Source organism: Sinocyclocheilus grahami, unplaced genomic scaffold (assembly GCF_001515645.1).
Source record: "Sinocyclocheilus grahami isolate Dianchi unplaced genomic scaffold, SAMN03320097.WGS_v1.1 scaffold3.1, whole genome shotgun sequence".
Classification (NCBI taxonomy): Eukaryota; Metazoa; Chordata; class Actinopteri; order Cypriniformes; family Cyprinidae; genus Sinocyclocheilus; species Sinocyclocheilus grahami.
The window spans coordinates 5,088,566-5,105,360 of record NW_015505182.1 but is presented as its reverse complement, the minus strand read 5'-3'; the positions used below and the strand labels follow the sequence as shown (position 1 = coordinate 5,105,360).

At 37.6% G+C, this 16,795-nt stretch overlaps 1 protein-coding gene across 1 annotated transcript in view; it reads right to left on the bottom strand.

Annotated features, from left to right (window-relative positions):
* The window catches only part of LOC107581615 (protein diaphanous homolog 3-like), a 344,565-nt gene that overhangs the window by 198,679 nt on the left and 129,091 nt on the right, over positions 1–16,795 (bottom strand). Inside the window, exons 5-8 of the mRNA XM_016267247.1 lie at positions 6,424–6,498; positions 6,116–6,185; positions 874–1,010; positions 119–224 (exon numbers count right to left, since the gene is read on the bottom strand). Coding sequence (XP_016122733.1) covers positions 119–224; positions 874–1,010; positions 6,116–6,185; positions 6,424–6,498 — 388 coding nt within the window. The remainder of the gene's footprint in view (positions 1–118; positions 225–873; positions 1,011–6,115; positions 6,186–6,423; positions 6,499–16,795) is intronic.

Below are 16,795 nucleotides of genomic sequence, written 5' to 3'. Positions count from 1 at the left end.
ATAGGTATAAATATGTATATGTAACTGAGTGTGTATTGAGGTCACGCGGGCATTGGTAGAGCTGTATCAGCAGAAGACAAGTGAACAAGAAGGCAGATGAGGAGCAGTGAACGCTTACCTGTAATTGGATGGAGCGCACACTAAGACCTTGAACGATAGGGTTAAAGCGGGCCACCCCTCTTCCCTCAGTTGCTGTGGTGATGGCCTCAAGGACCTTCTCCAAACTTCATGCAGGAAATAAGTAAAAGTCACGGATTTGATTTGGTTTTACATTTTTTCACTGAGGGTTATGCTGGGATTGCACTTCTCTCTGGTATGGAGGATGCTTTGAGTGCACCTGTCAATTGCACATTTTCAGTGCTTACATGAAGCTGATATTTAAAAGAGAGATTAAGTAGTCATGATAAATGTTTTATGCATCTGAACTAAAAGAATGCTGTGCTTATATCCTGAATGCAAAAAGACCAAAAAAAAATAAAAAAATCAGGCAAAAACTTTACAAAATTATGCTATCGCAACAAACTGTGTTCGCAGGAGGAGAGCTGAAGCAAATAGCAACTAATACAACACACAGTAAAAGAAGAAATTCCATTAAACAATGATTTAAATTTGCATCAGAGAAAATCCCAGAATTATGATGCGGTGGCCCAAAAAGCATTCGAACACTTAAAAATATATGAAATGCATATCTGATACTCTATTTGACAATGTTGATGTTAAAAATCACAATAGGGGCATAAAACTCCAACAGAAAATATATAATTGAGGGGGCTTAAATAATGAAATCAGGCTGAAATAAGAAAGAACAATAATTGCATCATAACCAAATTGATTTCAACAGAAAGGCTAGAAAAAGTGAGAAGGGAGGCTTACGTATTTTCTTCTCCCACAATGCAGATTGCAGAGAGCAGTTTGACCACATCTGTCATCATGGCCGGCTGACCAGGGTCAATGGCTTGGGCCAACAGTGTCAGACTCTTCTCCTCTCCAAGGATCCGCTCCAGTCCATACTGCAGACAGACAGAAAAAAAAAACTTATGTAAGACATTGCCCAGTGTTTCCTGCAATGCTATTCCGCGGTGGCACTGAACCACTGCTAAAACTACACTGTCTCAGCAAAAGATCAATTCAGTCAATCTAATTTGAACAGAATGAATGCACTAAAGAAGCAAAACCAAAAAAACAAGAATGAAATGACTTATTCTTGCACAAAAATGCAAACAAAAAACAAAACCACAAAAAAAACACACTACACAACAATATTCAACAAAATAATTATTACTTATAATACATGTTATTTAATAAAATCAAGCAAATCAAGCATTAATCTAAAGGGTACATTATTATAAATACGTTCCAAGGGATTGGAAATACTGAGGGATACATTAAATACAAAGTAGTAACTACGGAAAAGAGTTTGTTTAAATTAGAGGTGACTCTTTTAAAAAGTGGAGGAACCAAAGAAGGACTCGACGTAGCTGCCTGTTGCTCTGTCCTTGAAGTAATGACAAAACTGCGATCAGGGATATGATAATAGTAGCGTGAAAGAGAGAGGGAGGGTGAAAAAAAGAAAGAAAGGAAGAAATGGCAAGCATAAAGGTGAATGAAGAACACAGACACAGGACAGAAAGGCCTTGGGGGTCTGAAACGACAAGAGCAGATCGAGACCTGAGAGAGAAGCGAGGAGTCAAAGAGGGGAGAATATCCACGTCTGAACACAGGGGGGTTCGGTTAATGACGACCGCAGCGCCAACACCACAGGACGAATTTCTCATTAATTCAAAACACTGTGATGTAACTTAAAAGACTATATCTCTCTACTCTGTCAATCTTTACATGTAATAGATTCACTTGGCATGAAATGGTTCACTAAAATTTGACTGAGTGTGTGTGAGTGTAATGGTTAAAATCCTAATTCTGAATTTACATGATCTGATTATTTAGAAATTAACAAAATATGGGTCATCATATGACTAAATTTGGAAGACCCAAATCTGTCGCCATCTTGCAACAGCACAAAATAACTTGTGACTCAAGTTTAGCAATTTTCAAGACATGAATCATCCTGAGTCAATTAATTTCTGACTAAAAAGCTTTAGGACAGCAAATTCACCAAGTTGTGTTAATTGCTTCATAACTCATGCCAATTAATGGCTCCAACTGCCATATCTCAGCCTTGTTGTCATTCAGAACAGATGTTTCTGCAGTTTTTCTTTTTTATGCAAACTTAGGTATGAAAACATCCTTCCCGCCTCAGAGGCACAGGGGAGATCACTGTGCGTTATCACAGTGTTTATGCGCAGTAATGGATGTAAACATATTTGAGCCATTTTCTGTCTTCATTCCGCGGGAGTTGGTGACAGCTGGACGGGAGCACCTGGCTGGCAGGCAACATGGGCGGAATGCGTCCCATGATGCTGTGGGGCTGAAGTGAGAGGTCTGGAGCTGTGACAGGCCTCTGGGTAAATAAGGCTTGTGGCACCTGTCGGGTGCTTGGGATTACACCTGACCTTCAGGGCTGAGGGGTGTGAGTAGTAGATTTTGAAACTCGCAGAAAACACAACTGGGATCTCCAGCAAATTAATTCCCAGAATGACTACACAGAAATAGATGCAGAGAGTGTTTTTTTTTTTTCTTTGATCCTACAGAAACAGGCCTCAGGAAAACAACAATGGCCTCAACCGATTTATATTTCCTCAGTGGGTGACCATGACAGATTTCCAACTGAAAAATGCACTGATGCGCTTAATTGCTTTGTTTCCATTTTTAACAAATGGCATGTCAATTAGAGTCAATGACGTGACAATTGAATACAGTTATAGAAAAAAAAATGAAGTCAACTTGTGAAGCTCCTGAGGGAAAGAAAACTAATTACATACTGTAGATAATGACTAGATTTTTACATTTGTTGTTAAAAAATGTACCAATCTCACAACCATTTTGGGTGGTTGCCAAAGCTTTGCTATGCGGCTGCAAATATGTTCTGAGTGTTTGTAGTACCCTGTCAGGCTCTAGGTTTTCTTTTTCCCCCAGTAAGGATGCATTAAAAATTGTCAAAAGTGACCCTAGTAAAAAAATTAATACATTTCTTTCATACCAAGTATAACTCAAATCTATCAACATATTTACTGACATATCGCTTGAAACTTACTGATATAAAGAAAACATAATTAAACTTATTTTGGAGTACTACTTGTGCACAATGCACATTTCTTAAAATTAAGCCTAAAGTATGTTTTAATATCAGTATTGATGAAGATTGAATGATCTTTGAAAGCATGATTTTTAAAGTGTAACTAAAGTATACTTGCAATAGTTTAACTTTAGCACAATCAAATATAATTCAGTATATCTTTAGTTGGACATCAGCACTACTTCCACACAATTAATGTGCATTAAGTATAAAATTAGTTGTTCCAATTTAACAGACTTTAAATATACGAAACGTACAATTGCAGGGTATTTTTATTGAGTACATACATATGTAAATGTATTTGTAGTAAACTTCGCATGAAATAAATGCTTTTCAAATACATTTTAGGTCATTTATTTTTCACTAGGGGAGAGTAAAGAGTTTTGCTTTGAGTATTTTTTTTTTTTATTAAATGCTGTTCTTTTCTACTCATGCCTGAATCTTGAAAAATATATAATGTATTCACAGAAAAATATTAAGCAGCACAGCACTGATAACAATAAGAAATATTTCTTGAGCAGCAAATCAGTATATTAGAAAGATTTCTTAAGGATCATGTGACACTGAAGACTGAATTAATGATGATGAAAATTCAGCTTGGTCATCACAAGAATAAAATGCATATTAAACTAAAAAAAAAGACAAAAAAAATATTATTTTAAATTGTAATAATATTTTACAATATAACTATTTTTGTTACTGGTTTTTGGCCTAAATTACTCGCAATTTTTTTTTTTAAAGCAAATAAAAATATTTTAAAATATAACTGATAAATAAAATTGAAGATATTCTATATGATTTTGCCTAAATAAGCAAAAAATAAAACACTAAAAACAAAAAAAAATAGAATAAAATCAATATTTACTTTTTTTTTTTTCAAATCTCAAATAGCAATGTACCGCAATGCCAATGCTTACTTTAGAAAATACCATTGATGAATGCCATTCCAACAAAGAATCAGACCTGTTAGCGAGGCTGATAGATGACTGCTAACAGCTTCTCCGATAAGATTAGTTCAGCTTCACTCAAACACCATGGGATATGCTGACACCTGACAACATGTCTGTCTAACATCTGCCACATACCCAGTGAATGAACATGGATCAAAACCCCACAGATCTCTATCTCTACCATGCTCGTATGTATGTTTGCACGAGGCGGGGGTAACTCCTCAAACCCCGGGCTATCAACAACTTCAGAGACACCACTGGAGATCCACTTCTAACACATCTCTCTAACAGGAGTGTGCAAATCATCAAAAGCCCCCTCAGACCTCTCCACCTCGGCCGTGCGGCGTAACCCCCTCCCGAGTTCAGAGTGGTGGCTGTCTGCAGCCCCCTTCATCTGAAGCTCTCCTCTTATCGCTCCTGACCATTTGAAAGCGGCCGCAGGTATGTGTGTCCAGCGGGGAGGAGCGGGAGCGTGGTGAGTTAGCGGAGATGTAACGCTGCAGCTGATGAAGGGGTCGGCTGAGATGCCACAGCGACTGAAATGAGTCTTGTTTGAAGCTGGTGCTTTAGGGTAATGATGAGATTTCTACTTCAAAAAAAGTACATCTGAAACTCATGAAACACATCCACAGCAGATAAATACACCATGTTTTCGTTACTTTATTCTACATTTTCTCTGTCACTTGTAACATTTGATTTAATGTGATGGTTGGCTGGTTGGTGATTTAGGTGGGCTGCCATCTTCCTTGGCTATTTTCATGGTGAGTAACAAGTTGAAATGGTATAAAAGAGCAATTAAAGAAGCGATATACTAGATAAATGCCAAAGTGAAATATGTATATTCATTCATGTAAATGTATGTAATTAGGATCAACGGCTGCTTGATAGTAAGCCTAAGGAAATGAGTATTATGTTTATGAATGTATGACCACAAATATTCATGTATACATGCTTACAAATATTTGCTTATATCGTAACCAGTTGACCAGACTGAAATTTCTTTTACTTTTTATGTTATACTTTGGGAAAAATATTTATGTATGTACCCACGAAGGAGTGTTGTTTGATAGTTAGTGTTGAAGTTCATAAAAATAAAGTGTAAAAAAAAAAAAAAAACAAGCGATATACTGTATAAGGTTTTTAAAATATTCTCAACATAAAAACCCTAAAATAGATTCACGGTTGATTAAAGGTGAAGGTACATTAGAACAACAATCATCTGAAGCTTAAGAATAGTAAATGGTTTGAAATACATTGACAGCACACATTATTTATTCTACTAAGACAAAAAGAACATAAGCAGTACAATTTAAAGTAAATGACTTCTTATTTGGCCACATGCAAACTGCAAATCTTTGGGCTTTCCATTGCAGTGCTATATTATCACAAAAATTCTTGCATTTCTTTATCTTTTACATAATGTCTTGCAAACATAAACGATTGGTTATCTGTAAAGTATTCTGCATTTTTGGTACAAATTCTGCTGACTGGTCTGATTGGTCACTAAAATAATGTTATCTAGCTGACAGACATAAATCAGGTTTTGTTAAAATAGCAAACACGACTTGTTTTTCAGCATAATGAATTTAAGGGGTTGTGTTACGTTATAGCTGTATCATTTCCAATTAGTTTCTATTTTTATATTTTTGTAAACAATAATTGTAAAATTATTTTAACAAATATAAAACTATTGCTATAAAAAAAGACATTTGAGGGGGTGGTGAAAATATGGAAGCGAATAAAAACCATTTTCACAGCAGCAAATATAATTTAAATTTTATGCAATTGAGCAGTGTTGCAACAAACATCAATGGGATTGAAGACTGTGGATCTCGCATTTAAAAGAGTCATCACATATTTAGGTGCAGTTTGCATGTGGCCTTTGAAAATTGATAATTGTCCAATATGAGATGAGGTTATCTCAAGTGGAAGGTAGTTATAAAATGAACCCGCTGCTTGGTGACGTTATTACCTTGTTGTTCATAAAGGCCTTGAGGCACTGAATGACTTTGTGTTGACTCTTCTTATCCACGTTTTCTTGGCTGGAAACACACACACACACACACACACACACGCGCGCGCACACAAACAAACACAAAAATCAAGAATGAGTGAAAGCAAGCAGAGCTCAGTGGGTTACTAGAAGACAAAAACCGAGTCAAAGATTTTAGTTAACAAACTGTTATGACCTCAGGACACATGCTGAGGTAGAACACATATAGTTTGAAACCTAGCAAGATGCCTTTGATTAAGAAATATGGGTAATGGAATTTGTTTTACTGTTTTTTGAGGAGGAGCTTCTCCAGCGTATCCAACAGGAGACCCAGACCCTCGTGGCCAAAACTCTGCACCCAGCTGAGAAAAAAAAGAACATGTTAGCGTAATTCTGATAATGTGTAAAATAATAATAATAATACTATGGAAGTCAATTGCTCCCATTAACTGTTTGGTTACCAGCATTCTTCAAAATATTTTTTTTGTGTTCAGCAGAAGAAAGAAATTCATACAGGTCTGGAGCAATTTGAGTGCAAGTAAATAATGATAATTTTAATTTTTGGGTGAACTACCCATTTAAGTCAGGAACTAGCAGTTTACACTATTGGCTCTAAAAGTCCATACTTTATATTACCTAAATAAACCACATTGTATTGCATGCCTGGACCGAACCATAAGAGTCAATAAGTGTTATCAGATTGAAGTTTGTCAGAGCCCATTTAACGTCAGTAGATTCTACCATCTTCAACAAATTAAGCTCTCCCCCTGGAGCTAAAAGTGAAAGGCATTGCTAATGGAGCAAAGATGTTTATTTTAATTCCATTCAGACACAATCTCTCGCTCTACATCTCCATTGATTCGGCCTCTATTGTCTGTGGGAATTGCCACGGTGGAAATTTAACTCTCCAATAACGAGAGGGGAAGCGTGTCGAGTGAGGCATTGATTAATAATGAGGGAATTCAATAAGCATAAACAAACCGATTAACCCATTGTGTGTAGGAAGCAGGTTGGAGAGTTCATTCAATTACAACTGCAGCCTGTAACAGATGTTTCTGCAAACACAAGCTTTTATTTGCCTGTAACAGTAATGACATTGCCCAGCAAAGCAGAGATTCCAATAAAATATTTTATTTCATTTTCATAAAATTACATTAAAACCATTTTAGGGTGAAAAACAAGCAAATACCAACAAGCTTATAACTGTTGTTATGTTATGGCTTATAAATGCTCAATATTAAACTTCTATGCTATTTTGTCTAAAACAGAATAACACTAAAACTAAAACCAATATAATAACTGCAATATAAGAACTTCAGGCCCCACTCTTTTCCACAAACACGTAAAAAAACAAACTTGCACTCAGGAATTTTACTCAATTATCAAGCTGTGATTAATTGTGTCCTTAAGTCCTTAGTGGTCAAACGGAATCACTGGTAAATTGGTGGTTAAGCCCACTAAAATCAGGCAGGTAAGAGTAAGAAAAAAGCTCATCTGCCTTTGTGATCACCTGCTTTAAACTATGGTCACAAAAAAAGCGATCAGCGCTGAGTCATGGTGGGCTGGGTTGAGTGCGGTCTCACAGAGCTGTGTGAAATTGCCTCAGTGTAAGTGCAGAATAGCGGTGAGCATCAATAGACAATTTTCAGAGAGCCAGTGTCAAGAGGCGTGGGTATGCTTCCAAGGCTAAATTACAGCCGAAATTGACCACAACCCGGAAACTGGAAAGGAGAACTGGAGAAGAGAACCAAGAAGAGAGAGAAAAAGATAATGCTGTTTAAAGTAAAACGGAGAGACGGTCCGATGAGACTGAGAGGCAGTGCTCTCCTAGCTGAGCTGCGGCAGGATTGATGTCGCCACACTTTCACAGGCAAAAAGTTTGCGCCAAAGTGAGTTCTCGTGCCAGTTTCATTACAAAATGGCAAAAGTCAAAAGGTCAAATACTATCATGCTGCACTTTACAGGAGAACGCAAATGGTTGCAACAACACATACTGCAGTTCAGTGTTTTTATTATTTATTTATTATGCAACAAACTGCTGCACTGGCTATTAATCCAAAAGCAGCAAAAAAGGCATGATTGTATGCATGTGTACCTACTAAAATTAGCACATATTGTGAATACATGTCACCATTTCCCTTGAGTTATAAACACAGTTCTTCCTTCCCTACATGCAAATGAGCTGTAGGATGATCAAAACATCCAACATGGAGGGATGTTGTTGTACTATAGAGAGAACCCAGGGCACAGAGAAGCTATGATGAAGGGACCTGATACAAGCCACCATGTCCTAAATATGGATCTTCATACTACTCTTTTTCTTCCCCACTCGCTCATGCCTTCTTTTATTTCTTTCTGTTTAGTAACTTCCCCTTGCTTCAGCCACTCCAAAGGGATCGTAATGATTTCCAGTACATGGTGTCTCTTGGGTGTACGTAGAGAGAATAAGGCTCTCTGAACATATTTAACTTGTAGTCGAAGAGAGGTGTGAGAGGAAGATGAAATCTCAGGCAGTCTTTTAGGTATTGCGGCTGATTGCGATGGGAGTTGAGGGCTCAGGCCCCCAAAGAGCTGGTTAATCACATCTCACCACAGAGGTAAATGTACCATAGTAACAAAATAATCAGCAGAGAGCAGAGTAATTTGTAGCTTCATACAAAAAAGCCATCGGTTTCTTTCGTTCGCCAGCTTTTCCCCTTATCCTATTGATTGGAGAACCTGCCAATGTCGAGGAATGGGGCTTCCCACTGGGAGGAGAGGGGAAGGAAACGAATGATCATGAGAGAGGGAGAAAGAGGAAAAAAGAAGGATGGAGGTGATGAGAGAGTGACAGAGTGCGGCGAAAGACTGCAAGAAAGTAGAGAGTTATGCAGAGAATCAAAGCGGGTTCGCAGAGAAGCTACGAGGGCAATACTGCGTGTTTATGCGGCGAGAGAGAGAGCAAGAGTCTGTGTAATGTCTGTTCCCATCAAAATGCAGTCCTCGTCCAATTCTAATCAACAAGCCGCATGCCTCCAAGCATCCACTAATCAAGTCCTAGCATGTATGGCTGTGTGAATTTTCAAGGTGAAGCAAAAGGGGGGCTCACCCTGAATTGAATTTGTCAAATCGGACTGGAGATGAGAAAACAGAGAAGGGGAGTGCAGTAGTTCATCAACAAAATACATTTGCTGATGGGATTCCAGCTCATGTCTAAATCAAAATGACGACAATGATGACGGTTATTATGGATGAAATAAACTGTTAGTTTAGCCGAATAAAGAGTCGTGGACGTGTCACAACACTCAAATGAGCAGTAAATTAAAGACAATGCTGCTTTCCGTGAGAAACGTACATTTAGAAGCCGTGACACCCTCATGCCGAATTCATCTCATTTGTAGGGTTATTTCATGAATTTCTTTTCCTTTTTTTTTTTTTTGGAATAGGATTGGGAAAGTGTCAGTAATTGAAAAATCAGGATGAGAGGATTGTCAACCGGAGCAAATTTCTGGCAAAATGGCATAATCAAGTAGTTTCTCAGGAATGAGGAAATAGAGATGTGTAATAAAATGCAAACATGATCAACAGAAGGAGTGCAATAGTCAATGAGAATCAAACAGAAGAGGAAGAGACACTTTTGCTCTGCACTTCACTACACTGTCAATCTTTCTAATTCACTTTATTTTGCACTACCACTATTCCATTTTATTTGTTAATATTTCTTGGGTTTTTTGGGCTACAGTATTTGTTATTTTATGTTGCACTCATACACAACTATGCTGCTGATATGAACATACAGTAAAATAAGACAAAAAGATTTTAAAAAATGAAACAAGGTATACACTAGGTATACACTATCATTTAAAAGTTTGGGGTCAGTAAGAATTTTTTAAAGATTATTAAGTTTAAAAGGAGTCTCTTTTCAGTAACATTGTGAAATATCACAACAGCCATTATTCTGGTCACATGATCATAAATCATTCTAATATGCTGATTTTGTACTCAAGAAAGACTTATTACCATAAGTTGAAAACAGAAATTTGAGAAAGTTCAAAAGAATAGACCCTTTTAGGGCCAACGTCACAATTACGTCACAGTGCTAGCTGGAGGCAAAACAAAGGGAAAACTGGAGGCGGCCAATTCAAACCAGTGCAGATTGGGCTACATAAGGAGCTTAAAATATCGTCTTGTTGTGATGTTGGGTGCCAGAATCGTTGTAGTAGAGGCTCCAATTTGAAATTTTAAAGCATACCTGCTGTCACTGCCAAACAAAAAAAAAATGATGACAGCTGTGCTTAAACACGATAAAACGAGCAGATTGGACAGAAATTGTCGTCAAAACGTCTTATCAGAAAAGCTTAAATAAAGCATTGTCTTTTGTTGTTATGGATTGTGTTACACGTCTAAAAACTTCTTATGCATCTCACTACATGTCATGTATGAAATAATGTCCGTGTGCATGTGTGTAAAACAACAAACTAATGATTTATATTAATGATCTGTAATAGTATATACATTGCTGTGCTTGATTGTGGCTGGAATTTTAAAAAAAAATCAAATACAGAAAGTTCAAAATTAGTCTCTGGGAATTAAAATTAAAATTAAAATTTTGATTCCGCCTATCGATTCATATGCACTTTTTTTTTCTTCATCTGTGAAGACCGGACCTAGCGATCTGCCAGGACCTTGTTCGCTAATCTAAGCGCTCCAAAGTTTGGCTACATTTGCAATCAGAAAACTAAAAAGCTAAGTATAATATCTGTGATAGCAAAACATGTTGCAAAAGAGGTGTCACCACCAACATGAAAGCACTTTAATTTAATAGATCGTTAAAGATCACGAAAACGATGCAAACATTCATCTGTTTCATTTGGATAATAAAGTTCGTTAAATTGTTAAATGCCCTGCCTCCATTACATATCTCTGTCACGTCATTATAAGTGTTTGATCACCACATTTGAGTGACCATTGCAAAAAATGTGTTTATGTATATATATATTCTGTTTATCTATATACTGTATTCTATATATAGTACCAGTCAAATGTGTGGACACACGAATGGGAAAGTGTCCAAACTTTTGACTGGTACTGTACTATAATATACACAAAGAATATCGTGTATTTTTTTTTACTCCCTAATATCGGTATCGGCCCCAAAAAAAACATATCTGTCGGGCTCTACTTCAAACACCTTCACTCTCTCTTTTATCTCCATTCCATTTCTTATCTCCCTTTATCCCTCCTCTGTTATACGCCTATAAAGTGAATAAGACACAAACTCACCATCTACTCTTTATAGGGGAGAATGACTATCACGCAAGTCATTTCTTTTAAAATATCTGATGCAATCCCAAAGCAAGGTTAATGTATTCAAACTGACCTTCAAAAGCATGGCAATATGCAGAATACTTGACCACAGACGTAGCAGAAATGTAACAGCGCTGAGCGAACGAACACCAGAAGTTAGCCAGTGTTAAATATTAACAAGTTTTAGAGTAATGTATGCTTGCGAAGGGAATATGCATAAGTCACACTGAAAAGCAGCATTGCTGGAGTAACACATGTAAGATCACCCACTTGTTTGAGCCATAAGCGGCATAAGAGAGGAGTGGGCAGGATGTCTCTCTCTCTCTCTCTCTCTCTCTCTCGTAGTTGAGCATTAAAAACACTGGAAAACAAATTCATCATCCCATTCCCAGGAAACAAAACAGTCATAAATCACAGAGAAAAATGAGGCGCCTTATCTGGCTAACTTCACGGCAAAGGTAGCTTGACTTCGCTTCTCCCTCTGGAGTCTCTAATTGAGCTGGGGTTGGATTACATTTGTGTGTGTGTGTGTGTGTGTGTGTGTGAGAGAGTGTGAGAGTGTGAGAGTGTGTGAGTGTGTGTGTGAGTGATCGCTGGTTTGTGAAGCCCGGAGGGGGATTAAAGGAACGAAAAAAAAGTCTAATTAATGCTAACGCAAAATTAGCGCTAATAACCTGAAACCATTGAAAAAAATTTTTTAACAAATTATTCAAGAATGTATTAAATCAAAGTCTTATCGAGCAAATGATCTCAAGCTGAAGCATACTCATATTTGCTTCAAAGAGTGCTTCTGTACTTCTGTCGAGGATATGTGAGTGTGTGTGCATGTCTCTGTGTTTCCTGCTGCATTAGGAATTCGACAGAAGTATTAAAGAAAAAAAACAGAGTCATAACTCATGGTACACAGGCCCACAGAACATCACTACCAAAGCCATATTACAAACTCCCAGCTCAATTTCCTGTTTGTCTCCAAAGCAATGCACACTTTTGATGAAATTACTGTCTGTCTGCCATGTTAAACATGGGCCATTATTCACAGGTGCCAGCTGCCTGTGGCAGACAGACAATCGTTTCTTACCCAGCACAACTTAAAACCAACATCTGATGTGGGCTGCAGTGTTATGTAGGATTCTGCAAACATCCTCTTAAATCCATGTTAGATGAATAATCTAAGGGCTGCTAAACTTGTGCAAAAAGCCTTCAAACGAGACCAAAAGGAGAGTGAGAGAAAGCAAGAGACACAGAGGAAGTGAGTGACATGACAGTTCTCTGCAGTTTTGGACGTGCATATGATGGCTGCACAGGGAGAGCTGGGTGTATAAATGAAGGAAAATCAATACACGTCCATGCACATACCTTACTGTACACACACCACACATGACAAGCATCAAAACTAACTCATTTTAAGTTCTAAGCAAAGCACTGGTGGAAATTCTACAGATTCTCCATGCGTAGCCAGTTATATCTGCAGGTTTAATTCTTAAAGGATTTTTTATTTGTATTTAATATATAAAAATACATACTGTTCAAGAGTTTGAGGTTGGTAAGATTTTTATGACTACCAAGGCTGCATTTATTAGTAAAAAAAAATGAATAATAATAACAAAAAAATAATAATAATAATAATAACTAACAATTAAAACTGTAATATTGTGAAATATTAATTTTAAATAACTGTTTTCTATTTTTATATTTTAACATTTATTTTTTTGAATGGCAAAGCTGAATTTTCAGCAGCAATTACAGTCTTCAGTGTCACACGATCCTTCAGAAATCATTAGTATACGCTCATTTGGTGTTTTTCCAGGATTTGATTAACAAAAATTTCTAACAAACAGCATTTGTCTGCATTTATGTACATTATTATTAGGGCTGTCAGTTTAACGCATTAACTTAATTAGTTATGAGAAATAACGCAATTAAAATATTTTAATGCAGTTAATGCACTGGCCCCGCCGGCGCATCCAGGCCTGTACGTTATCTTACATTTCATACAGTTGACTGTTGACAAATACGATGCAGGGCCACAACTCCATAAATGCAGTTATGCCCTAAAATGTAAGATATTGGTGCAAAAATGTCCCTGTATGAGTTTTTGTCTAATATTTATAACATATGATAAGCGATATCACACGAGCAGGGAGAGCAGTATTACACGAGTGTAGCGGACAGCACATTCAAGGGCCCAGTTTATGGCGGGGCCTCTCTCTGACCACAATAGTGGACAAAGGTTTGCTACATTTTGATTGGATCTTGGTGGACTAACATAAGCAAACTGTCCAAAGCCATCAGATAAAGATGCCAGGACAAAAGCCAGACACCTCTTAGGAGGGCAAGAAGACGACCTTTGGCACAAAGCCCGGGAAGGACAGGACTTCTCATTGGTCAAAATGCAGTGTCTGCCCTTCACCGACCAACAGACTGATTAATAAAAATTCCTTAGGGCCTCTTTAGACCTCTTTCTAAAGCTTAATTTAATGCATCCTCATTGGATCGAAGTTTTAATAATAAAAAAATCAATAAATAAATCAACCAACATTAAACTGATAAATAACTTTATACTGCCTAAATGATCCCAAATATACACAGACCAACTGCTCAACTAGACATTTAAACAACACACCAACTTACTTGATTTTGAAAATGTTCATTTTTGCACATTTATAATGCAAATTATACTTCAATAGTCTTAATGCCCATATATAACATTTGACATTTCTTCAGGATGGGGGGGGGAGTATTCTTGAAAAATATATCGTTGTTAGAATATAACAGCAATGTTAAATGTTCCTTTTCCTCCTCACAAGAAAGGAAAACACATCAAAACCAGCGCAATCAGACCACAGAACGGTGACTGATTTCAGCCAATCGTGCGCTTGCACGAACAACAGCGCACTCTCCATCAAAGCAGCAAGCGAACTTCAGACTTGTGTCAGACTTCACACTGGCGTGTGAGTGCCGCTAAATGCTTTAGCGTTGAGTTATGGAAGGATACAGGGGGCCGGTGGGCTAGAGGAGAAAGAGTGAGAGAGGGAGAGAGAGAGTGAGAGAGAGAGAGAGAGAGAGAGCAAGAGAGCGAGAGAGAGAGATGCGGCCAGAAACTCAATAAGCTGACATTTGAATTGCAGGCAAATGAGGCCCTAAACAAGGCTGAAATTGCTGGATTAGAAATTCAGATTGATAGGCCTGTCTGGAGCCATTCGGAGGGCCTCCCCCGGTGCACCCTGGGAAGTCTGTACTTTCTACAGGAAGGCGATTTTTTGAGAAGAGCCAATTTAGCAAAGCCCGTACGTGAGCGAGTGGAGAAAAGATTTGCATGAGAGTGAGAACGCTGAGGGAGAAAGAATCACTATGGCAAATGAGAAGCGAAAATGTAAGCCTGCACTCACCTAAAGTCACATTTGGTTTTGAGCATTCACATTCACTATTCCCAGACTGCCTTCCTATTCAAATGCACACAAACCAAAATGAATGAGGGTGAGAGTATATTGGTCTGAATTTTTATAGAGCCTAAGCATATATAAAAATCGATCACAGAAACTACTTCCGCTTGGAAACAAGACTTGAAAGGCAGAGGACAAAATCACAAGTGTCACAGGGAAAAATCTGACTATATAATAAGGATATGTGCTTTGTTCAAGCAGCTGCACTATATGACATAAAAGAAACCTGTGGACCTTTAGATAGTGTCACGATTTAAAAGACGAGTCTGAACTTACCAGCCATTTCCAAGCAAAACTAGCTATGAAAAATTAATTGGTGAAAAATTAAAACAAATTAGTCTTTAAATGTATTCAGCATGGCACTAAGCAGCATGAATGGTCATTCCATCAAAGCGAGAGAGCGGGAGGAAAGAAAAACTCCCTGGTGAGTTGAGACTAGAAGACACAAACATGAAGCTGCCTTAATCGGTTAAACTCGGGGCAGTAATTTAAGTTTGGCTAGATTCAATAGCGCTGTCTCTGAACGCCAACCTCTCGTCAATAAAACACGAGCGGTGTTGAGAGGAATCAAATTGCTGGAATCTAAATAACGAAGGCATTCTGAAATATTTTCCGACCTTGGCGTGACAGCCGATCAGAATATAATTTTAATGCATTATGCTGATTAAAAATTCCACCACGTTTAATGAGAACGATCAAGTGTCAGCACACCCACAACATATCAGATGAGCAATAAAGTTTGCCCGAATGATAAAATTACTATTTACAAGACCATTTAAATAGTGTTACGAGACAATGAGACTACGCTAATTATTTACGGCTCTTGTGAAATTCACACTATGACTTAGAACTAGATGGATGTGGTTTGTGACCTGTACATAACAGAAAATAAACTGCATTTCCTGTCTGCATTACACTCTGAAAGAGTTTAGGGGTTAATATATGTACACTCATACACAAACAACCACTCATCCCTGCATAACAGCCCCAAGGCTAAGAAGCTGTTCCTGTGGTTTGGAGTAGTGGGGTACAGAAAATGCTTTTAAGTTGTAAAAAAGCCTGCGGGGAGACCTGGAGAACCATAAAGGGATCAACACACTTGCATGCATGTACATACATGGGACACACAAGCACCGCGTATTTATTCACACTCAAAAACCAGAGAGTCAAAGCTGTGGCTCAGAGGGTAATGTGTTGCTCCTGACTTACAAAACAGCTGATGTGCTCCGGCATGGGTCATATTCCGTCACTCCTGGTACTTTCCTGTCAGTTCTCCACTATCGTATCAAATAAAAACACTGAGTGATGCAACAGCATGCTAAGAAATGCAGGTGCAACCTCTTGTCTTTTGCTCTTTTTGACCCTCTTCTACCCGCCTCCCTTTCATACAAAACTTTGAAGACTTTAAATAGTTCAAAAGTGCAGTAACTCACTCTCTCCATGTCATTTCCAGTTGATCGTGATAACTGGATAAGGACTTTTAAAACTATTTCATGAAAGTTGCACTCAAAAAAAGCAATTTCTATTTATTTTCTGTCTTTGCAGGCCTGTTAAAAACAGATTCCCCAATAAGCTTACATGACTTTGGGAACCCATTCTGAATCATCTTCTCATATTGGTAAATCTGTTCAATTTGCATATTCAAAGTTTAACAAGCTTGAATCTGATACAAAATTTACATCATGTTAGGGGTGGGCGATATGACCAAAATCTTATATATCACAATATGAATAATTCTATTTCACGATAACAATATATATCACAATAGTTATTTTTGCTTTAAACAAGATACTAGCCTAAATTATATATATTTTTTAAACTTAAGCTGACTGAAGGCAAGTAAACAGTCGGCGATTAAATAATAAGAAACTAATTACAAGCAATAGGACAAAAAACTACAGTAGAACAAATAAATAGGAAATGCTACATA